The sequence below is a fragment of the Oryx dammah genome, unplaced genomic scaffold (assembly GCF_014754425.2).
Source record: "Oryx dammah isolate SB20612 unplaced genomic scaffold, SCBI_Odam_1.1 HiC_scaffold_20, whole genome shotgun sequence".
NCBI lineage: Eukaryota > Metazoa > Chordata > Mammalia > Artiodactyla > Bovidae > Oryx > Oryx dammah.
Genome location: NW_024070204.1, coordinates 65426755 through 65451817, shown reverse-complemented (window position 1 = coordinate 65451817; position 25063 = coordinate 65426755). Strand labels below are relative to the sequence as shown.

Here is a 25063-nt window from a genome sequence, read left to right as displayed (position 1 = left end):
TGAGGAGCTGTTCCCACTAGGCCTGAGGGTCCTGGCTCTGTCTCATCTTTGTAGCCTTGGTTCTGGCATATGGTGGGAAACCAGAAATGATGGCTGAATGAGACCCCCAGCCCCTTGCCTAGTGTAAAGGTAGGCTTAGTTAATCCATTTAAGCAGTTTGGTAGCTCTCTCCAGGCCATGGTAGCAAGCTCTTGAGAAGTTGGGACATCAGTCTGTAGATACCAAATTCCAGGATGTGCCTTTGGTTTATTTAAGTGACCCAGATAACTGCACAACTCCTCTATGAGGTCATGACCACTATGTCCATATGAAAACAGGCTCAGAGAACTAAAATACTATCCTAGGACACACCAAAAGAAAACAGGGCAACCAAGATCTGCACCCAGGAGTCTGGGAAATGCCAGCTAAAGGATGGTTATTCCCCTGAAAGCAAGCCAGATAGGCACAGCCCTCCTTGGCAAAGGCCCAGATGAATCATGTATTCAGCAAAGCCAGCTGCGAGGCTCTAGGCAGTTTGTTCCTTTCCTTTCTGCTGCTGCTGCTAAGTCACTTCAGTCATGTCCGACTCTGTGTGACCCCATAGATGGCAGCCCACCAGGCTCCCCCATCCCTGGGATTCTCCAGGCAAGAACACTGGAGTGGGTTGCCATTTCCTTCTCCAAGGCATGAAAGTGAAAAGTGAAAGGGAAGTCGCTCAGTCGTGTCCGACTCTTCGCGACCCCATGGACTGCAGCCTACCAGGCTCCTCTGTCCATGGGATTTTCCAGGCAAGAGTACTGGAGTGGGGTGCCATCGCCTTCTCCGTCCTTTCCTTTCTACTGATTACTAAATCTTTACACGTCCCACAGGAGGTTGGCTCACCTGCCTGTGGGAGGAAAGGAATGCAGACCTTAAAAGATCAATTATTAATGTTTGGCACACTTCGCATTTTGTGTGGTAGACCACATGTGCTTTGTTGTCCTAGAGACTTGTATTCAAATCTCAGCTAAACTATTCATGTACTGTGTGGCTTTAGGCAAGTTGCTTGGTATCTCTGGGCCTTTTTTTTTTTTTCTTTCTGTGAAATGAGCATAATAGCTACCTAACAGGTTTACTGTGAGGAAACATGTGAAAATTGTCTAATGACACAAACCTGGGGCTCATTGACAGCTTCCTTTCTCTCCTTGGATATTCAGACTGTGTCTCCCGAAAGTGACATCTTTGGAGGATGACTATAAAAGTAAAGCTTGCTGAGAAGGATGGGGTTTCAATGGTGGAGGTTCAGGGTTTGATGGGGCAGATCTGGAAAGAAAGGAGCAAAGGAGCCACTGCTCCTGTCACTGGTCCTGAATGCCTTCTTGGTCTTTGTCGTGGCTTCACCAGAGGATTTATTTTTCTCCCTAATACACAGGATCAGAGAACAACCAGCCTTTCCCTGGGAAGCAGAAAATGCATACCCCTGCAGATTCCAGGCTGATAGAGCCCCTTTGTTCTGCTCTTCAGGGGCTCACAAGAGGCAGATTGTGCATCACCCCAAATTGGGGCAAAGGCTCTGACTAGGTGATTCCAGCAAATAGACAGACAGTGACCAACAAGCAGGTTAAAAATTCTTTATAATTTAAAACATAAGAATTTTAAATGGAACATAACATCTTACATATCTGATTGGCAAAATAAATAAAGTGATAATGCCCAGTGTTGCTAACGCTAGGGGAAAGCAGATCTTCTTGTTGCACTCCACTTGGTTATGTAATTTGATGCAGTGGTTTTTAGAGGGTATTTGGACATTGCCTATAAATTAAAACTGTATATCCCATTTGATTGGTATGTTGCTACTGGTGCCAGAAATTTATCCTATGGATATATTTTTCGAATCTGCAAAGCCATCTATGTATGTGGAGATTGGAGTGGTTAAACAAATGTTCTATGAGATTGAAGTGGTTAAATAAACTGTAGTGCATGGATGAGGAAAAGTAAGAATTGTTACAAGGATGAGACAGATTTGCTTGTGTTTGTGCTAATGTGGAAAAAGCAACAGACACACTGCTCCTTTAAAACAACTTCAAAGAATGTGGCATGGAGCCCCAGTTGTGGAAATATGGGTGTATGTTTCATTCTTATAACTCATAAAACAGTCTTGAAAAGACACACAAAAACCATCGAATGGTTAGGGACTATGGATGGGGTGGTTGGGGCCCATTTGAAGACTGTGTGTATATATATATATAATTCTACAAGTTTCATAGTTATTTTTTTACCATGAGGATATATCAAATTTTATACATTTTTAAATAAATCACCTCCATTTCACAGATGGTGAAGCAGTCTCAGAGACCTGAAGTGCCTTACTTGCTTATGTTCACGCACAGAGAGACAGTGAGCTAGTGAGCCAATGCCCCTGCAAGCAAAGGGTGGCCTATACAGAGACACATGCATTGTAACAATGCAGTTGGCATTCAAATCCTAATTCTACCACCTACTTGCTGTGTGACCCTGGACAAGTTTACTAACCACTCTGTCCCTCTGTTTTCTTGTTAAAATGAGGACAGTAGTATCTTCCTTTAAGAAGTGTTTAAAGGGTGAAATGAGAAAATGCATGTCGAATGTCTATCACAGTACCCGGCATAGGGTAGGTGCTTAATGCAAGGTTGTTATGATTGTTGTTACCATCATCATCAATTCAATCCCATAGTTCCTGGAGCGCACAGGGGTGCAAGAAGGGATGAACAGTGAGGTGGGCTGAGCTTCTGCCCTGTAGAGGATGGGTCTGGATGGCAGAGCTGTGGACCTCGCTGTAGGGACTCCAGCCCAGGCAACTAGCCTCTGCTCAGAGCAGGAGCTGGAAGTCCCTGTAGGACCAGGGCAGAGTCCTGCATCTTCCCAGCTATCTGCCTTGTCACAGACTTGAAGAGTCATAGACTCACTGGGCTAGTCCATCCTATGTGGCCTTCCTGGCCAGTATTCCATTCCACCCTGAGAAATCAAAGGCCCCGCAAGGAAAAGAGATTTGAGCCCACAGGAAAGAGCCCTGGACTGGGAGTCAGCAGGTCCATACTAGAATCTTTGCTGTGTGACCTGCAGCAAATCCCTCCCCCTTTCTGGGCTCCCATGATCCCATCTGTGGATTGGTGGGACTGGATGATACTACCACTAATGTTCTTTGAACACCGATATCTTACTTGTGTTCTGGGCCTAGTACCAAACTTCAAGGGCCCAGGGAGAGACTCAAACCCAAAGAGATGGAGTGTGCGTTGAGGAGTGAGGTGGCAAGGGGGAGAAGGTTCCCAGATATGTGCCCAGGCCCCACTGGGGCAGCTTCACCTCGTCTCTTTAGGTGCAGGATTCACTCATTAGGGCATTCATTCAATAGCATTTATAGAGCATCAGGTGCCACAGGATTCGAGTTTGAGTGCTACGGTTTTTGAATGATGACCTTACTAGTGGCAATTGATCTGAGCCAGAAGCCCAGGCTCAAGCCTTGAGTCAGCCCATTAGTGGTTATGTGAGGTTGTGCAGTCATTTCTGCTCCCCAAGACTCCGACTCATAAAATGGGGATACTCTCTCCTTCCTCAAAGTGATTGAAAGGATTGTCTGAGATATAGGATGTAAAGCTTTTGGTACAGTGCCAGGCACATAGCAGGTACCTTAAAAATTATAAAAAAGAGCATCATGGTCTTCAGTTCTTCCAGCTCAACCACTTACCTGTCATTTGATCATAGGCAAGTGACTGAAGTCTCTGAGGCTAAATTTCCTCCTCTGAAGGATGAGCATAATAATGATCTTAAAGGAGAGATGTGAAGGTCAGAGAGAATCTCTAAGCGGGGGAGTGGGTATGAGACTTTACGAGTACACATGAGTAGCACTGTGTCTGGCACACAGGAGATGCTCAGAGCCTAGCCATTCATTGTCCTGCTCCTAACTTCTCTCTTTGCTGCAAGAATGAGCTGAAAGGTACAGCTTAGATCTATTTCTGGTCTGTGCCAGTCCAGCTCATAAAAATACAATTATGCTCCTTGTCAGCACTTCTGCACTTTTATTTATTGTCCCTGCCAATCCTAGGGGCTCTTCATGTGGGAACCTCTTCACTATTGATAATCCTGGGAAGTAGTATTTTAAATTTTTATGATCTGTACTTTGCGCCATCTGAACCATCATGTATTATCTGGCCTTGCCAGCAAAGGGGGGACTATATCCAGACAAGGGGTCCTTTTGGGATGAATAATTTATCCCATTTTCACAATGCCAATTATGTTAAATTATGTTCTTCATATCAGCTGCCAACAGAACAATAGGGACTGATGTATTGATATGAAAAGAAAACAAATTTATTTCTTTGCCTAAATTCAAAATGATATTTGAAAACCAGGAGTTTCATTCTTCCAAGTATCTATAAAATCCTGCTTTTAATAAAAACAAGGAGAAAGAATTTTTCTTCCCCCTCTTCCCAATTTTTCATTACATTTCAGTTATTAATCAAGCAGCTCAGAGCTCCATTTTGCTCTATTTTTTTTTCAACTGCAGAAAAATAGAACCTTTTTACCAAATTTGTTTTCTCTCTTCTCTCTTTCTTTGCATAAGCAAGCTGATTCCTCCAAGGTACAATTAATAATGATTGGCTAACATTTCTTATGCTTTCTCCTTCATAGTACTAAAAAAAGTCACTGTTACTATGTCTCCTTTTATAGAAAGGCTCTGTTTCTGGCGGCAGTCCACGGGAACAGCACACCATGCTTCATGACATGCCCAGTAGCTGGTTGATTCCAGTAACTGTAGGGCTGTTTTTTCTTGCTCTCTGCATCTCTCCAGTGTATCTCCATTGTGCCAGAGGCTTCTCCTCTAATTGTAATGCCTGCCTGGAAAGCCATTTTCTGGTTTATAAACCTTCCTTAGCTCCTCACTGCTCTTGAGTTCATCTTTAATATGCGAGGCAAGGCATGCAGAGCCTCGGCTTACCCCTCACTTCACCCACTCTGTTCCCAGTCCACTCAAAACTACGTCTTTGTGGTCCTCCCAGGTCCAGCCTCCTGGATGTCTTCTGAATGTTGGCTGGCTGATGCTCTCTTAGTCTCGAAAACTCTTTTTATTTGGATTTTGGGAGGCAAGGATGGAAGCAAGGAAGATGGTCAGAGCATATGTTCGTGGCGAGAGGATGATGCTCTGGACTAGGGCAGTATAACTGGGCAAATGGGTTTATTTGAGAGAAAGTTTTGAGGAAGCAGAGACTAGTGGTGGTGGGATAGATTTGGAGACTGAAAGGAAGGGAGGGATCATGAGAGACTCCTGTATATGACTTGACATAAACATGGCTTATCATGCTGCTATTTTTCTTAGCTAGGGATTACACAAGGAAGAGAATGTCAAGGGCAAGATGCTTGGGGAAGGTGAGTCAGGGAACCCAAGAGCTTTGCTGTGGACATGATATATTCAGGTGTGTCTGTCCAAGGGCAAACATCCAGTAGGGTAATCTGAATGCTGAATAGGGTCTGAATTGGAGATGTAAATTTGAGACTTATGAGAATAAAGATGGAGCTTGAAGTGATAGGAGTAAGAACCTTCAGAAGGAATTTGTAGGAAAGAAGTATCCCATGACCTAACCCTGAGAGATTCTAATGCTGAGAGGTTAAGCAGAGTGGGTGGGACTTGAGGAGGAAACTGAGGAGGGGTGGTCAGTGAGCAGGAAGAGGACCGTGGATCTGGGAGGAGGACCTTTATGGAGGAGTGAGTGAGCAGGCCCATCAAATATAACTGAGAGGTGGAAAAAGACCAGTCCAGAGGACTGCCCGTTTGTTCCAGGCAAACAGGCAAAGACCTGCTTTTGATGTGGAGAAGGGGTTCTAATAAGCTAAGATTTCCTTGGGGCAAAGGTAAAATATTACCTGAGCTGCTTTTGGAGAAAGTATGGCTTAGTTAAAGGGAGGACCAGATGACTGAGGATGGACATGGGGTCAGGGGCCCCTTTGTCTGCTGGCCTACTTTGAACCTGGTGGTTTGGGAAGTATTCTGAAGCCAAAAGAAGTGTTTTCATTAGAAACTCATTCAGAGCATAAGCAACATTGCTTAGGTGTTCAGGGCAAAGCAGGACGTGGAAGGCTATGACCCCAACTCTACTAAAATCAGCATCCCTCTTATTACTGGAAATGGTAATTGGGATACTATATATATATATAGTAGGCTGCAGTCCATGGGGTCACTAGGAGTCGGACATGACTGAACAACTTCATTTTCACTTTTCACTTTCATGCGTTGGAGAAGGAAATGGCAACCCACCCCAGTATTCTTGCCTGAAGAATCCCAGGGATCAGGGAGCCTGGTAGGCTGGGTAGGCTGCTGTCTATGGGGTCACATAGAGTCGGACACGACTGAAGTGACTTAGCAGCAGTAGAAGATCATATAAAAATTATTTCATTTATATTGAACTTGATATAAATGAAATCACACAGGATATAAAAAAATGTTTTGCATCAGATTTCTTCAGTTCAGTGTAATGCCTGTGAGATTCACCCATGTGTGTAGCATTGCTGTGTAACATTCCATCTTATGAGTAAACCACAGTTTATCCATTCTCCTATTAATAGACATTTGAGTTGTTCTCATTTTGGGCTATCATGAAAAAAAGTGGTTGTGAACATTTTTGTATGTATCTTTGGGTGGATCCATCATATTCTGAGGTGATTTTTTTTTTTGCTAGTGCCAAGAAAATCTATTGCTTTTGTTATGATTTTAGTACTTGGCCATCTTACTAACCTCTAATAGCTTTTCAGTTCATTTTTCTTGGAACACACTTGTATCAGATAGAAAGCTTTTCACACCAAATATCAGAAAACCCAGCATAAATTGGATTAAGGCCCGAAGAGTAAGATTTGACTCCTCTACCCCCTGCCCCATGCCTGCAGGGTTCAGTGTGGGTCTGGTTTCAGGCAAGGTATGATCCAGAGGGCAGGATGTCATCAGGGCTCACATCCATTTCTCTGGGTTCCTCTTGACTCTGTCCTTTTTTATATGCTGCCTTTGACCTCATCCTGGCTCCTTATAGTAGGAACAAATACATCAAGTGTTTCAGAATGAGGTCCTCACTATACAATCCAGAGGAAGACCATGCTCTTTAGGGAACACTCATAAAGAGCAAGGAGGCTTCTTCCCCCAAGTTCCCAGTCAGTATTGCCTCATATACTTTTTTATTTTTTTTTTAATAACCACGCCTGACTGGCTTGTTTTATTGGAGAAGAGGACATGGAGTTAACAATGTGAATGAAGACAGTTGGAACCTGAGGTTGGGAAGAATACCCTCTCCTCCCCATACAAGCCCACTGCCCCAAATAAAAAATAACCAACTATGGGAGAGCAGCTGAGACAGCAACTTGGGGGCAGGGGAAGGACCATGTGTGTGCTGGGAGGGCCCAGAGGCAGCAGCTGCACAAATTCGCGAGTATAAGTCTCTGAATCTTCCATGTAGGTCTGTATAAACATATAGATATGCTGTTCGCTTGTCTCCCCTTCTCTTCCTTCTGCTCCGTGCTGCGTGCCGCTATCCCAGCTCCTCTTTCCACATGAGGGCGAAGGGAAGGGGATGATGAGCAAGTCATCACCGGATGGCTATCAAACCCACATCCATCAGCTTCTGGATCTTCTGTGCTATCACGGGATTCTTCAAGTGTTCGCTGCGCCTGTGTGTCCCTCGGCATCTGTTCCAGGACGAGCCGCATGGCCGGGTCACTCATTATTTGCTGCGCCTCCGGGCGGCCATGGCCCGCCGCTTCATATCTTTGGGGCTGCCGTGTCGGTTGTACTGGGCCATCATGCAGCGCTGGTGACCATCTGCAGCCCCTCCTTACAGTTGAGTCCAGGTCAAGTGCTTTCTGGTAGACATCCATGGCTTTCGTGTAGTCCTTCATTGCCTCCAGTGCGGCTGCTTTCCGGGTATAACCCCTGATGAAGGTTGGCTCCAGCTGGATGCACTCCTCACAGTCCTTGAGCACCAGCTGGAACTCCAGGAGCTTGGTGTAGCAGGCAGCTCGGTTGCTGTGCAGCTTGCCATCTCTGGGGTTCCGTTTGATGGCTTCCGTGTAGTGCTTCATGGTCTGGGGGTAGTCCCCTTTCTGAAAACACTCATGCCTTTGTTCTTCTCCAGGGCCAGGTCAGGATTTATGTAGGCCAGCCGCTCTTGCTCCTTCAAGATTTTCTCTGCCTGTTGGCATTTCTTGAGCACATTTGGGGTTCTGTGCTCTGCCAGAGACTTGTTATAGAAATGGATGGCATTCTTGTACTTTTCTTCTTTGCAATAAGAGTTGCCAATTCATGCATAAGCTTTGGCAATCTGCCGGTAGTCTTCTCAGTTTTCTCGCCCCCCTTCAATGGCCTTCTCACAAAGCTCCTGGCATTGACCATAGTCACCCTTTTTGAAGTACACAGCTGCTTGGTTGGTTATGTAAGTCATATTGGTGGGATCCAGGTCCTTGGTTCTGTCATAGTGCTTCAAGGCTGTGTCAAAGTCCTTCTTCTTATAGGCTTCATTCCCCAGCTCTTTTCCTTTCAGCCCCCCTTCTTATTCTCTGGAAGATCTCCTTCCATTGGCTCTGGTTTTGTCTCCTTTTTGGGAGGAGGTGGTGGCGGAGGTGTTGCAACTTCCTCCTCTTCATCCATACTGCTCAGATCAACTCCGAGCAGAACGCTAAGAGTAGTCATGATCCAGGGATCTTGCAGTTTCGTGCCCAGGTCAGAAGGCTTGTTCCACAGCTGCTCGATCAGTTCCCGGTAGGTAGGATCTGCGAGCAGAGTCTTGGTCCTGGGATCACTCTCCAACTTCTGGTACAGATTAGGCATGTTGAAAGGGTTCATGAATTTCCTTTCTGCCAACCGGGCCTCCATACTCTGTAAACCTTCTTTGAAGGATTGTTTGCTTCATGTTTTAAACCCTCCTCATAGGTTTGCTTGGCTTCTTCAAATCGGTTTAAGAATTCAAGAGCCACTGCTTTTCATGAATAGCCCTTGCCCCAGTCAGGGTTTAGGTAAACGGTTTTGCAGCCGTCCTCATAAGCCTTCTGGTAGTCTCCTTTCTTGGCATAGGCAGCTCTGCGATTGCTGTAGAGCACATGGTTCTGGGGGGTCTAACTTAATGGCTTCGGAGTAGCACTGTAATGCATCGTCGATGTTGCCAGCACTCAGGCAGGGCCTTGTTGCCCTTCTCGTTGAGCTCATTTACCTGCTCCATTGCTCGGTCTGGAACCCCGTTGAATAGACTCCGTCGGCTCCATGTTCCCAACTGCCTCATATACTTTGATCCAAATTGGATAACATGTGCATCTCTGAGTCAATCAAATTTTGTGATCGATAGAACAGTATGTTCTGATTGGCCTAACTTAATTAGGGACCATCCCTGTCCTCAAGGAAGGCAAAAGTTCCACCAAACCACATGGCTGTTACATAGGACAGGGCTCTTGAAAGGAGGATTGGGGGCTTTTGGTTGAAGAAGGGAATGGATACTAGAGAAACAACCACAAAATATTTATTATGGCATTTATAGCAGAATGATATGCCTGTAATGGTTATTCATTGTCTCATTTCAGCAGTAATGTTTGTTTAGCTTTGTCCCTGTCTCAACATGTTGACTGCTGCATGAGGTCTTTTAAATGGAATGATATAAATGGTCTAGAACTCTTTGAGATGTTTTGAGAAAGATGTCTATAAAACAGAAAGGCAGAGGAGAAGACTAAGTAGCAAATGCTTCTTGAGATTTGATGTGTGATGCTTGAGATGAGTCTGACGGCTAAGGATCTAGAAATGAATAAGTCTAGTTAAGAGATGGTTGAGATGGACTAGATCATGTGGGGAGGAATTTTGGTTTTTTTGTTTTTATGTAACCAGTTACCAAAGCTTTAGTACCTCAAAACAACACATATTTATCACCTCACAGGTCAGAAACCTCACAGGTTTTTATAGGTCAGAAGTCCAGTCACAATTTAGGTGGGTTGTCTGTTCAGGAGGGTCTCACAGTTCTGAAATAAAGGTTTCAGCTGGGCTGCATTTTACCTGATGTTTGGGGTCTTTTTCTGAGCTAATGCCAGTTATTGGCAGAATTCAGTTCTTGTGGTGGTAGGACTGAAGTGCCATTTTCTTGCATGACCTTACTATTGGCCCAGGTCATTTTCAGCTCCCAGAGTCCACCCTCAAGCATTGGCTGCATCAGTTCAGTTCAGTTCAGTTGCTCAGTCATGTCCGACTCTTTGAGACCCCATGAATCGCAGCATGCCAGGCCTCCCTGTCCATCACCATCTCCCGGAGTTCACTCAGACTCACGTCCATCAAGTCAGTGATGCCATCCAGCCATCTCATCCTCGGTTGTCCTCTTCCCCTCCTGCCCCCAATCCCTCCCAGCATCAGGGTCTTTTCCAATGAGTCAGCTCTTCACATGAGGTAGCCAAAGTACTGGAGCTTCAGCTTTAGCATCATTCCTTCCAAAGAAATCCCAGGGCTGATCTCCTTCAGAATGGACTGGTTGGATCTCCTTGCAGTCCAAGGAACTCTCAAGAGTCTTCTCCAACACCACAGTTCAAAAGCATCAATTCTTCGGCGCTCAGCCTTCTTCACAGTCCAACTCTCACATCCATACATGACCACAGGAAAAACTATAGCCTTGACTAGACGGACCTTAGTCGGCAAAGTAATGTCTCTGCTTTTGAATATACTATCTAGGTTGGTCATAACTTTTCTTCCAAGGAGTAAGCATCTTTTAATTTCATGGCTGCAGTCACCATCTGCAGTGATTTTGGAGCCCCCCAAAATAAAGTCTGACACTGTTTCTACTGTTTCCCCATCTATTTCCCATGAAGTGATGGGACCAGATGCCATGATCTTTGTTTTCTGAATGTTGAGCTTTAAGCCAACTTTTTCACTCTCCTCTTTCACTTTCATCAAGAAGCTTTTTAGCTCCTCTTCAATTTCTGCCATAAGGGTGGTCTTATCTGCATATCTGAGATTGTTGATATTTCTCCCAGCAATCTTGATTTCAGCTTGTGTTTCTTCCAGTCCAGCATTTCTCATGATGTACTTTGCATATAAGTTAAATAAGCAGGGTGACAATATACAGCCTTGACATACTCTTTTTCCTATTTGGAACCAGTCTGTTGTTCCATGTTCAGTTCTAACTGTTGCTTCCTTACCTGCATACAGATTTCTCAAGAGGTAGGTTAGGTGGTCTGGTATTCCCATCTCTTTCAGAATTTTCCACAGTTTATTGTGACCCTCTCCAACATGTTGACTTACTTGAAGGCCAGAAGGAGCATCTCCCTCCAGTCTGCTCTGATGGAGTTTTAGATAGCATAACATACTCATGGGAGTGACTGCACCATCGTATTCATGGGTCCTGTCCACACTGTTGAGGAAGGAGATTATATGGAGGTGGGCATAGGCTGGGACGTTTGGGGACTGTCTTAGAATGCTGTCTAGCATAAAAGGCAAAGGCAATTATTGCCCCAAGTTTTATGGGTTACATAGCACACTGACCAGGAAATTTACTAAGCTTAAAAATAGATGCTGAGCTGTATTATAATATGTTTATATATACATGCACACATCAGGCATGTACACATATGTAACATGAAGAATTGGGAGAAGAAATTATAATTCCCAGTTTGTAAATATTTTAAAAAATGATCAGACATCTAAATATTCAATACATTTCATAACCTGCCAGTTGATCTAGTACTATCCCAACAATTTTTAATGATTACATTTTGTAGAATATCTTTTAAGTTCACAAAACACCGGCATATTTCATTTGGCCCTTCCTAGAATATTGTGAGTTTCTAATAGAAGCAGCTAGCCTGTGGAGGCCACACAGCCATCTCTAGAGGGTTTCCCTGGTAGCTCAGCTGGTAAAGAATCCACCTGCAATGCAGGAGACCCCAGTCTGAGTCCTGGATCAGGAAGACCCCCAGGAAAAGGGACATGATGTGCTGTGCTTAGTCACTTGAGAAGGGATAGGCTACCCATTCCAGTATTCTTGGGCTTCCCTGTTGGCTCAGATGGTAAAGAATCTGCCTGCATGTGGGAGACCTAGGTTCAATCCCTGGTTGGGAAGATCCTCTGGAGGAGGGCATGGTGACCCACTCCAGTATTCTTGCCTGGAGAATCCCCATGGACAGAGGAGCCTGGTGGGCTACAGTCCACGGGGGTGCCAGGAGTCGGACACGACTGAGCGACTAAGCACACAGCACAGCCTATGAGTTGTGCTTTTGCATTTGCTCTTGTAGTTCTGGAGAAGGAAATGGCAATCCACTCCAGCACTCTTGCCTGGAAAATCCCATGGATGGAGAAGCTTGATAGGCTACAGTCCATGGGGTCGCAAAGAGTCGGACATGACTGAGCAACTAAGCACACAGCACAGCCTGAGTTGTGCTTTTGCATTTGCTCTTGTAGTTATATTAGCTCTCAATTCTTACTTAGACATTGAAGTTCATGTGACACCAAAGCGTCCAAACACCTAGGCTACATGCTGCTTCACACTTTAGTTTCTTAAACCATGTGGTTCACTTTGCATAAAATGTCTTGGCTTGTTCTCTCAGGAAAACTGCATTCAGCCTTGAAAGCCTCCCTTTTTAGACCATGCTTGAAGAGCATCATTCTTGAGAAATCCTTGTGTTGTTCTGTAAGGGCTGGATACTGGTTGACATGTGCAAGCCAGGCCCAAGCTACATCTGCTTCAGACATCTACTGGAAAAACATTTGGCAGCACTCAGAGGCAGTGTTTAAAAAACATTTACTATTGAATAAACGATGTGAGTGCTTGACTTATATTGACTCATATAAGCCTCCTAAAAATTCAACCAGGTAGTTATGGTTATTTCCCATTTAATGGATGAGAAAACTAAGACACAGAAGGCTCAGCACTAGAGTTGAGATTGAAACACATGGTGCAATCTTTCATCTCCCTACAATATTGACAATGTCAGTATTTGCCCCACAAGACAGAATTAAGTGAGAGAGTGCCCGTCAAGTGCTCAGTGTCTGCCGTACAGTACATTTGCAAAGCATGAGGGATATTTTTTTACTTGTGGCAAGGAGGCTTCTGTTTTCTTCTTCTTTAGAGCAGGAGATGGAAAAAAATTGAACATTCCCTAACCCCATTCTCGCCCCAAACCCCTCACCCTTGTTTGACTGTATCATTTCTTAGTTTAAGGAAGCCAGAGATCACTTTTTGTTGTTTGGAGGAGCAGAATTGAGAGAAGGGGAGCACAGCAACAGAATTTACATCTGCAAATGAATTCTGTGTGTCAGGGAGGGAGTGGTGTTTTCCATGGGCTGGGACCCAGATCCTCCGAAACCAACATATTTAAGTGCCACACAGGAGATGTTCAATCATGGAAGTTCCTCCCCTACCCCTTCCTTTGTGAGCTGTATTTTGTCCACAGTATGCCTCAGAGACCTTAAAGAGCATTCTTCATAGAATTCTTGCAGGAGTCCATACACTTGACTGTCATTTCTAGGAAAACTTGGGGTGAAAGTTTTCAGTGAAAATTCAGTTAATTTAAGCTCTAATGGGAAGACTGATGATAGTTAGAAGATTGCTTCCTTTGAGCTGTGTTACCTTGGATATGTGACTTGGCAGTTCTCTGCTTCAGTTTCCCTTTCAGGAGAATGGAAATAGTAGTGGTTTGTGGATAAGGTATATGGAGGGCTTGATCTAGCCCTGGCACATAATAAATTATTCCAAAAATTTTGCCTGTTATCATCTCATTTAACTCACAAAACAATCTTGTTAAATAGGGGTTATGATTATGATCATTGTCCTTACTTTACAGGTGAGACCTCAAGGCTCAGACAGCTCCTGTGTTCCCCATGACACCGTGGCACTCAGCAATAGTTATTGATTATCCGTCAAGTTCCTTTTTTTCTTCCACTTTGCCTACACTGTGGGATGAAGTTCCATAAATGTCTTGGCAGGTTGACAGCTTATCTTGAAAAGATATTAGCCACCTCTGCAAAATATTCAGACTTCAGAAAAATAAGATGATACAATAGATTCAATAGACCTTTATATTTTGCCTTGTGGAAGTCTCCAAATTAAATTGGAATTAAGTATATGTGCAAAAGTTTAGCTACAAGATGTTCATCATAACTTGCTTAGATAATCCAAACTGTGGAAACACCCTACATGTTCAACGGTTAATACTGGTTAGAGTAACTGTAGTAACACGTACAATGAAACATAAGGGACATCAAAAGGCAAACTAAAATCATACATTTGTCTACATGGGAAAAAATGTTAGTGTAGTGTTGTGTGATAAAATGAAGTGCCAGTCCATTTCACAAAAATATATTTGTATAAATAGCTAATCAGTTCAGTTCAGTTCAGTTCAGTTGCTCAGTCGTGTCCAACTCTTTGCGACCCCATGAATTGCAGCATGCCAGGCCTCCCTGTCCATCACCATCTCCCGGAGTCACTCAAACTCACGTCCATCGAGTCAGTGATGTCATCCAGCCATCTCATCCTCTGTCGTCCCCTTCTCCTCCTGCCCCCAACCCCTCTCAGCATCAGAGTCTTTTCCAATGAGTCAACTCTTTGCATGAGGTGGCCAAAGTACTGGAGTTTCAGCTTTAGCATCATTCCTTCCAAAGAACACCCAGGACTGATCTCCTTTAGAATGGACTGGTTGGATCTCCTTGCAGTCCAAAGGACTCTCAAGAGTCTTTTCCAACACCACAGTTCAAAAGCATCAATTCTTCGGTGTTTAGCTTTCTTCACAGTCCAACTCTCACATCCATACATGACTACTGGAAAAACCATAGCCTTGACTAGATGGACCTTTGTTGGCAAACTAATGTCTCTGCTTTTGAATATGCTCATAAATACAATATAATACATATATATGCACGTAAAAACATCTGAAAAGGCGTGACCAGAATTGTGACCTATGGTTGTCTCTGTTGGAATGGGAAAATATTATGGATGATTTGAATTTTTAATTTTCTTGTGTGTGTTTGAGGAAGTGTGTGTTTTCTGATCTTTATGCAATATATAGTAAATTCTAGTTACTAAAAAAAAAAAAAGGAAGAGAAAACTCTTCCAAGTATTTGTGTGTGCTAATACTGGTTAATCATTTTAGGTGATCGTGAAGACTAGAACAGAATATCAGCCTGAACAGAAGAACAAAGGGAAGTTCCGGGTGCCGAAAATCGCCGAATTTACGGTCAGTGTCTTGATGGTGTAACAGAAAGACTGCATATGAGTCACTGAGTCTAGTCAAATAACAAAACTCTGCCTCTTGAGGATGAATTGGCCTTTCTCTTGCCCCGAAATGTTCAGACAATTTGATAACTGTTAAATGTGTCTCATTTCTTCTTTTACCTCCGGTCCCTGTCTCTCTGCCTTTCCATCACAGTCTCCAGGAAAAGTGACGGAAGTGTGTAAAGAAACATAAATTGTAGACAGTGGCTGATCGCAACAAATACAAAAACGACAAAGGGATAGAGAAGTTGACTTAGTGGTAAAAACCAGATGATTGAATTTCTATTTCTTGGTGGAGGGGTCACTAGGAGAACTGAGGAGTATATATCACTGTGATGAATTGCATGAACCCGCTCTGCAAAGATGTATGGTGGAACCTCAGGAAAGTACCATGGGGAAGTCACCTAGGACTTAGGGCCCTGAGGCTGGAGGGGAGTTGGACCCAACACTGAATAGGCATAAGGGCAGTGAATCTGGGCTCTGGGAGAGGTGTGGGGAGCAGGCAGAGAGGAGGCAGGAGAAATGGGCAGAGGGCAGACAATCCTAGGCCTCATCTGCTGTATGGAGGAATTTGGGTTTTTATGAAGATACCCGAGAAGGACTTCAGGTAAAGGAAGGACATGATTACAGTTGGTTTTTGGAAAAAGCAGACTGGCTTTTACATGACTAACAGAGTGTCAAGAGGGAACATGCAGAGACTGCTGGGCTACTGCATTTGTCCACGTTCCAACACCAGTGGTGGCTTTGAGAAGGATGGCGAGTGGATTAGAGACCTGAAAGATGTTTTGGAGGCAAAATCTGCCATGGAGGCAGTAGAATAAGTGGTTCTGTAGAAGGATGCTGGAGCAGTCTGGCTGGGTTTGAGCTCTTGTTTCTGCCTCATACCAGCCATGGGGCCACAAGCAAGTCAGTTGTTGTTGTTTATTTGCTAAGTCATGCCCGACTCTTTCCAGCCCCATAGACTGTAGCCCACCAAGTTCCTCTGTCCACGGAGTTTCCCAGGCAAGCATACTGGAGTGGGTAGCCATCTCCTTCTCCAGGAGATCTTCCTGACCCAGGGATCAAATCCACGTCTCCTGCATCTCCTGTGTCGGCGGGTGAATAATCTTTACCACTGAGCCACTTGGGAAGTACAAGCAAGTCAGTAAACTTCACTTATCAGAGGGAGATACCAGAAGGTTACTGTGAGGATGACATACAGAATGCATGCAAAGCAGATGAAGTACATGACTAATAGCAGCTATTTCGTGTCAACTGTGGCTCAGGGGCTTTGGACGTGAAAACAGTCCTTGGTTGCTTGTCTGGGGATTGGAGTACGTATGCGTGTACGTATGCTGGTCTGCTCCTGTCCCTGTCTTTCTCCCTGCTGAATCTATATTAGAGCAGCTGGGTGTGTGAGCCTGGGAGGGAGCATGGCACCTCTGTGTACATCCCCCAGCATGTGGGACTTCCCTGGATGTTGACCCCCTCTTACAGGGCAAGGATTGCTTTTATTTCTGACTATGGCTTTAGTGTCTGGCACACAGCATGGGCCCAGTGAACTTGGACCTGGCCTGAACTGCGTGCAGGTACCTACCTGCAAGGGCCAGCAGGTAGCCATGAGGGGAGGATGGGAGTGTCTTGGTACACAGTGTAGGGGGACCAGGCCAGGTAGTGAAGCTGACCTGTCCTCCTAGCAGCAGAGATCATCAGAAATACGTCTAGATTCATGAGCACAGGTGTTTACTGCAGTGTTATTTGTCAACTCAAAGCATTGGAAACAATGCTAGGTTTTCAGCAACTTTCTCATGATTCCATATGTAAGACCACATGCATGGGATGGAGTAGTTCAACAGTTTTTTAAGAACCACTTTTGTGGGGTGAGTAGTTTACTCTGAATTATGGGCTTGTGAGATATTTTCTTCTTTCTTTTACATTCCCAATTCTACAAGAGCATGACTTGTTACAATAATCAGAAAAAAATTAGAAGCATTTAAAAATTTTGCTCGTTTTACCAAATAGAGTGTTACAGTTTTTGACAGAATTAATCTTTATTTAGCAATCATTTAAAATGATGGTTATGAAGACATGTGATAATTTGGGCAGATACTTATTATAGAGGAGGTTGAGTGAAAAAAGCAGAGATTAAAATTGTATGTTTTCTATGATTGGAATTATGAAAAAACCCACAAGTATATAGAGGAAAGAAATGTCTCAGAATGTCATCTGTGGCTGTGTCATCAGCAGTGCTGTTGGGACCACGTTGTTTCGTTTTTGTTTCCTCTTTGTTGACAGCTTCTGGTGATGTGGCTGTTTTATCATATGGTAAACATCACATCATATCACGAGGCCCATGGGTCCCTGAGAGTCTGATATAATCCCATTTTTTTTTCAAGAGGATCTTTAGCTCAGAGCAGCAATGCAACCTGCTCCCCAACTAGCAAGTGGCCAGGACTGTCTGTTCATCCACGTGGCTTGCCATAGGTTACTATGGGTTAGAACAGAAATGAGTCAGCCAAGAAAAAATGAGTAGTTCATCAGGGATCAGGGCCTGTGGAAGCCCATCCCCCGGCCCCCCACAACTTGACTCATTTGGTCCTGGGGGTGAGAAAAAAGGGTGCTGGCATTCGTGGTCAGTCCTTTGTCAGCACTGGTGTGGGTGGAAGGCCCTGCCACTTGGAACAAAGTGGAAGGAATGGAGCAAATTTGTTTGCTTTTGTAAAGCTACGAGCATCCATTTGACCAGCTTTTCACTTCCTTAACGAGAGCTTCCCATGGGCCACATGGAGGATGTTTCTACTGGGGTGATGGTTGATGCCACAGTCTAAGGAGGAGGCTGGTGGTGACTGAGAGGAGTCTGAGGGTCTGAGCGTCAGCTGCAGGGGCACTCAGGCATCCAGGTGGGCTGTTATGGAGGTGAACTTGCAGGACTTGTTCCTGGTTGGAGAATCAGGGGCTCCATCAAGAGCTTCTAGGTGCTTGGCTTGGCTGACTGGCTAGGAGATGGGGGACTGGATGGTGGGGAGCATGTTGAGTGGAGGGTGTGCGGGTACCATGGGAGAGGTGGTTGGGGGAGGAGGCAGTCTGGCCACCCTTGGATGTAACTGGTCTGGAGCTCAGGATGGAAACTGAGGCTAGGGAACTGGTGCTTGAAGTCAGAGAATTCCCAGTTCATTTCAGAGAGCAGAAGGCTGATAAACAATGGCCAGGTGCCCCCTCCAGGATATCACCCACAGCAGAAGTAACCACGGGGATGACAAAGATGCATCTGACCCTTATTCCCAGTACCTTTGAGGAGGTGGAACAGCTTGTGACTTCACAGCTCAAATATGACCTGGGGAGATCAGCTCATAGCAATTGTACCTTGAGAGAGAATGAGAGGAGAGAGCAGGGAGGGAGAGATGAATGGAGAACGATTGAAAGAATCGCCTGGAATTTTTTTTTTTTTTTTAACATGAAGGCTCTTGAGGTCATTGCCAAGGGTCACAGACTTGCGAGAATGTTCATCAGGCTTCTTTGAGAAGATGGGAGCATGCAGAGAGAAGCCCTGCCTTCTTTCTTAGTCCTGGGAGCTGGAGTTTCTTCTGAAGCTGATTTTTTTTGCTGTGAAAGGAGCTGTTTGTCCCCAGGTTCACCTGAGAGAAGAAAGTTGAGTCTTGCATCTGGAAGCTGTGCTAAGCTGAAGAGAGGTATTCTAGGGAACACCTGTACTTTGGGTCTAGATTCACCTGGCAACTCAGGTCATGTCCCTGTCACCTCTTAGCTTCATGACCTTGGGAATTCTCTTCACCCCTCTGAGCTCTTGATTCCTCATCAATTAACTGAGACACAGTCTTGAGATAGCCCGAAGTGTAAGTTCTTAGAGCACTCTAGTTTTCAATGAATGATCATTTTATTCTCTTCCTGTTCGGATCCCTTTCCTTCATCCTGGGTTCTTAGTTTCCTGCCTAATTAGCTGGATTTCGACAATTGGTTGAGACAGACCTGGTCCTCCCTTTCCTGGCTTTTCCTCCTTTTTATCCAGGTGACTGGATAAACCTGGAGGAACTGTTCTGCTGCTACTGCTGCTGCTGCTAAATCGCTTCGGTGTGGTTTAGACAAGAAGATGCCAACCAACTTCTTGTCTGTGACCTTGTGGGGTCACCTCCTCTGAGATGCCTCCCCTGATCTTCCGAGTCTGATGCCTCCTCTGAGCTCTGCAGGTCATCAGGGGGCATGCATACTACTGTGCTGTCGCTACTCTATGCAACCCCAGAGATGGCAGCCCACCAGGCTCCCCCATCCCTGGGATTCTCCAGGCAAGAACACTGGAGTGGGTTGCCATTTCCTTCTCCAGCGAATGAAAGTGAAAAGTGAAAGTGAAGTCACTCAGTCGTGTCCAACTAGTAGCGACCCCATGGACTGCAGCCTACCAGGCTCCTCCATCCATGGGATTTTCCAGGCAAGAGTACTGGAGTGGGGTGCCATTGCCTTCTCTGGGAGGAACTGTTCTAAGAGTAGCCAGTTCAATGTCAGAACCCATGGGCTGCCTCTGGCTCTTTACAGTGACCTTGGGGGCCATCTCTTTGCCTCTTGGGGAATGCAGGCAGTATTTTTTGGTAAGCTACTTCTCAACACATCAGTTACAACATGAATAATCCTGCTGCTGCTGCTGCTGCTAAGTCGCTTCAGTCGTGTCCGACTCTGTGCGACCCCAGAGACAGCAGCTCACCAGGCTCCCCTGTCCCTGGGATTCTCCAGGCAAGAACACTGGAGTGGGTTGCCATTTCCCTCTCCAATGCATGAAAGTGAAAAGTGAAAGTGAAGTCGCTCAGTCATGTCCGACTCCTAGCGACCCCATGGACTGCAGCCCACCAGGCTCCTCCGTCCATGGAATTTGCCAGGCAAGAGTATTGGAGTGGGGTGCCATTGCCTTCTCCTAGTACTTGTTAAAAATGCCTTTATATCTACTTTTCAGGTTGACGACAACCTTATGTACTGCTACTCTTATTATTAGTAGTATCACTTTTATTATTATATTATCACTACTCTTATTATTACCTCCATTTTATGGATGAGAAAACTGATACTCAAAGAAGTGAAGTGTCTGGCAAGGCCACACAGCAAGGACATTTAAGGAGAAATAAGAACCCAGAACTATGGCTCCATAACCCATTTTCTCTGCTATACCTCAATGACACCCTGCCCAGCTGTGGCTTGCCTGACTTCCTCCCTTTCTGCCCTTTCTCCCCTTTTGTTTTTGTCTTTATAAAATTTGCACTGGGCTGCGCTGGATGTGTTGCTGGGAGACACACAGAGGTGCAAGACAAAAGCCTTGCTCTGGAGGAGCTTGCAAACGTGTGGTTTAGATAAGAAGATGCCAACCAACTTCTTGTCTGTGTCCTTGTGGGGTCACCTCCTCTGAGATGCCTCCCCTGATCTTCAGAGTCTGATGCCTCCTCTGAGCTCTGCAGGTCATCAGGGGGCATGCATACTACTGTGCTGTCGCTACTCTGGTACCTTCAGCCTCTGGTCCCTGGAGGGTAGGGTCGCAGTGGCCCACTCATGTGTTCTCAGTTCTCAGAAGAGGGTATAATATAGAGTGCCAGGTGTGTGGCAGCTTGAGCCTCACCCAGTCTTGGGACTGCCTTAGCATCCAGCCCTGATAATACATCCCGAGGCAGGATTCAGAAAACCTGCCCCTGGTGGCTATGACCTGGGCAAACTCAGACTGGAGGGTGTCCAGGTACGTGGGGAAAGATCCTGAGGGTGCCTGCAGACCAGACCCTGAGCACAGTCAGTGGGGAGAATGTGGAGTGCAAGGGATGCATCTGTGCAAAGGGACCAGACCTCACCATTCCTGTCAGGCAAATGGACACATTAGCATAAAACTGGTGGGGGAGAATTAGAAGTGAGAAGCTAGCAGTTTTTAAAGAGTTGGTGTCTGTGGCTTGTTGCTAAAAACAAGCAGCAACAGCACACCAATAAAACAAACAGAAACAGATACCCAGCTGAAGCCTCGGGACTAATATTACAGGATATTGACTTAGTCTTGCATCCACTTGTCGGTCCACTCAATGTCTGAGGCTTGTGCTCTGCTTTCGACCTGACCTGTGGTTGGCACTATGTAAGATATCCCACTGAATGACCCCAGCACACCAGGCTGGTGAGATTGTCACCCCGGTTGCAGGTGAGGCAAACAGGCTCACAGAGGCTGGGCATTCTCCCGAGTTCCATGCCCCGGAGGCTGTGGAGCCAGGCTGTGCTTGCAGGCCTTAGCAGGGGCCTTGGCTGGGAGTAAGGGGTGAGGGAAGCTGCCGCCGGGGGAAGGGGAGCCCGCCTGCCAGAGAATCACAGGCAGGGGCTGCTGCCGAGCCCAGCGAGCTGCCTCTTTCCTTCTGCTCTTCCTCTTCCGGCCAAAGGCTGGGGATGCTGGCGCTCTGTGTCAGGCCGCAGCTCTGCTCACCTCCCCCCAGCACTACACGGGGGAGTGCCAGAGCCAGTCTCCCCAGGAGGGTGGCCCGTCCACAGTCGGCAGAGCCCAGGTGCCTCTCCCGCCTGCAGGGCTCCGGTCACACGCTTTCTGCTCTGCTCTCTGTCCCACTCGTCAGCCGCTGGCCCAGCCTCCTCAGCTCCTGCTGCCTCCTTTCTCAGCCCCTCCTGCCCATTCTCCGCTCTCCCCAAAGGAAGACTCTCCCTAGTGCATGTATGGATGCATACATACATGATGCATTTGCTGTCCTTCCAACACCCCACGGCGTCCACGGGGGCCCTGCTCATTTGCCTCCTCCCACAGGTGCCCTCACCTGCCCAAAGTCCTGGTCCTTTCCTCGTAACGTACGTCGTCTGCCTCCCCATCTTTGTTCATGCTGTCTCTTCCAACCAAACTCCCTTACCTGCCTCTACCATTGGGCAAACTCCCTTCTCACCCCTCAGCACCCAACTCAAATGGCCCTGCCTGTGAAGGCTTGCCTGCCTACCCACGTGCAGTCTGTCCTTCTCCCTCAGGATTCCCGCACCTGCTGTATAACCTTCCAGTGACACAGTGTTGGCATCAACTTTACTGCTGTGTCTCCCACTATCTTCATCTTTGCACCCCAAAAGCCTAGTGAATGCTTGGCCACCCTAGGCACCAAATGATATCTTTAATAAATGAGCAGGTAAATGAAGAGACAAACAAAAAACCCCATGGTTGATGGAAGAACTCCATGGTGATAAACACCAGAGCTCTGGCTGACTCATTTTCAATATATTTATTTAAAATTGGGGCCATATTTTTGCTTCTAAGCTTCTTGCTGATGACACATTCTCATAGATGTCCTCTTCCTGATATCACATTCCCCGGGAGGTGAGACCGCTTTTATAGCTTTGCCATTTGCTTCTTCCAGTTTTTCATCAAAATCCCAGGGGCTGCCTTCCATTGATGGGATTCTAATATTTGCTGACAGCAGCAAATGGAGATAAGCGATTTTACTTTATTATCTGTTGTCTTGGTTTTTATTGCTCTCTTATTTTTTTTAATTTTGAGAAACACTTTAGGTAAGTTATTAAAAACACTGCCTGCTGGGTTAGGAGCAAAGTCATTATCCGGCATGAAGAGAATTTGCATGTGAGTGCTTGGTGGGAAAAAAAAAGGCTGTAAGAGTGTTTGATGTTTATTATTGCACTTCTGGCTAGGGTTTTATTGAAAATCAGAACAAAGATGCAAGCCTATGTTTATGGCTGGGTGCTTTCTCTTGGCCTCGTGAAATTGTACCATTGGAGTAACCTTGAAAAACATATATTATTGAAAATTGAAAAGCGAATGCGGCTTAATTTTTTTTTTTTTTTTAACAAAACATGTCCCTGGGAGAGAAAACATATGTGGCGCTGTCTCAGGCAGAGTGTGCTCAGGGTGTGAGGCACGTGTAAGCCCTGGGTGACGCGGTAACAGCTCCACTCCAGAGCCTGATGGCCGGGCCGCAGTCATTGCCAGCTTCTCATTCTCATTGAGTCAAACACTGGCAGTTAAAGGCTGTAATAAAGCAAGTTACTTGCTAGTGAGTTTGGTATAGAAGACTCCTAGAATTTGGTGAATATTCTTAATTCCTGTGGGACTCCTGAAGGAGTTGGCCGATTTAAAGTCTGCGCACCAGTTGTTAAGCTGTTGCAAGTATGTAACCAAGCTTTGGGGGAATATTTATACCATGGAAATGAGCAAACACTGAATCACGCATCACCCTCCTTTCCCAGCCCAGGGCAGTTAACCAGCACACTTGTGTGAAGGGCAGTAAGGAAAAGGGGAAATCCGTGGGTTGGAGGTTTGACACTGTGGGTTTATATGAACTAGAGCAAGTCATTTCAGGTCTCTGAACCTGCATTTCCCAAGCTGTAAAGTAAGACAATGCTGTCTGCACCATAGGCCTGGCCTGAGGACAAAATGAGATAACAAACCCCATAGAAGCTTCAGAAATGTGAATCTCCTGTTTCATTTCTGGGAAGTTGGTCATGCGACTGGATGGAATGCTCCCACCTAGGGCGGGCCTCAGTCGGGAGCCACAGCTGGCCCCATCTCACTAGGCCCTCCTTCTCAACACCCTGGCTCAGTTCTTTTTCCTTGCCCACCCTTTCCACCAGGCCAGCTTTTGGCCTTCCAGTTCCATCCCACCTTCGCCTTTCCACCTTTGTGTAGTTAAGACAACCATCAGATCTTGCTTGAGAAATCCTTGGTGGCTCCCACATCCTGCCGGCAACAGCGTGATGTTTTAGCATGGTAGTGCAGGCTCTGGCAACCCACTCCAATGTTCTTGCCTGGAGAGTCCCAGGGATGGGGGAGCCTGGTGGGTTGCCGTCTATGGGGTCACACAGAGTCGGACACGACTGAGCGACCTAGTAGCAGCAGCAGGCTCTCCCAGAGGTGGCCCTTGCTGCTCGTCCCTCTGCCACTCCCTGTGTTTCAGTGCTTCAGGCCTCTCTCAGTTCTACAAAACCACCTCTCCTTTCACTTCTCCTAGTCTTTGCCCATGCAGTTTCCTCTGGCTCGATTGCCTACATTTTCTGCTTTGTGACCCAGACCAGGTCTCACTTCCTTCTGAAACTTACCCTTGATTCCCCAAGTCACTTTCTCATCTGGAGTCCCAGAGTCCCAGCCCTTCCTGCACCCATCACTCCCCTGAGATGGCACATTGACTTCACCTAGAGTTCCCGTGATACCTGGTTGGATTGCTGAAAGTAGTGAAGGGCTTCATAAAGTTTTCTCACATCCCCTGCTGGGATAAGAAAAGGAAGATAGATGTTCATGGACAGTGAAACAAGATTTTAAAAATTATTGTTTTTACTTAATTGATTTCATTGAGCTCTTATTATGTGCTGTGTAGTTTGCTAGTCATTTTCCATTTTATCTTTAACTCACGAAGTAGGCATTGTTTTCGATGTACAGGTAAGGAAACTGAGGATCAGCGAGGTTAGTTAAGACGCTCAACGTCACACAGCTAATAAGGTACAGAGTCAGGCTTTCTGGCTCAGAGGGGTATGTTTGTCTGTGATGTGCATATATGTTTGTGTGTGTGTCCTTTTGTCTGTATCAGCTTCCAAATCAGGCAACCCTGCACATATGGGGAATTGGCTAAATTAAACTAAACTGAAAAGTGGTTTACTAGAATACTAAAATTTTGCTGCCTATCCCTGTTATTTGCCAAGCATTAGGCCAATTTTTCTTTGGCTCTCTTTTTTCTCTTCTCTTTAAATACCCTGTTTGGCCAAATCCTAAAAGCATTGATCCAAAAGGAAAAAGAGAAGCAAACCTTTCCCAAGGGAGAAATGCCATTCCTCATGGCTTGCCACGTGGCTTGCCTCCTGGTCCCCCCACACAGCGGGAGGGTTAAGCTCCCCACTTCCTCACTCTCTGGGCCTCTGCTGCTGCA

At 45.8% G+C, this 25063-nt stretch overlaps 1 protein-coding gene and 1 pseudogene across 1 annotated transcript in view; one reads left to right on the top strand and one right to left on the bottom strand.

The window, feature by feature from the left end:
• Window positions 1-25063, top strand: part of NSG2 (neuronal vesicle trafficking associated 2) — a 79318-nt gene that overhangs the window by 5981 nt on the left and 48274 nt on the right. Inside the window, exon 3 of the mRNA XM_040262727.1 lies at window positions 15082-15165. Coding sequence (XP_040118661.1) covers window positions 15082-15165 — 84 coding nt within the window. The remainder of the gene's footprint in view (window positions 1-15081; window positions 15166-25063) is intronic.
• On the bottom strand, window positions 7152-9188 carry LOC120879654 (annotated as a pseudogene).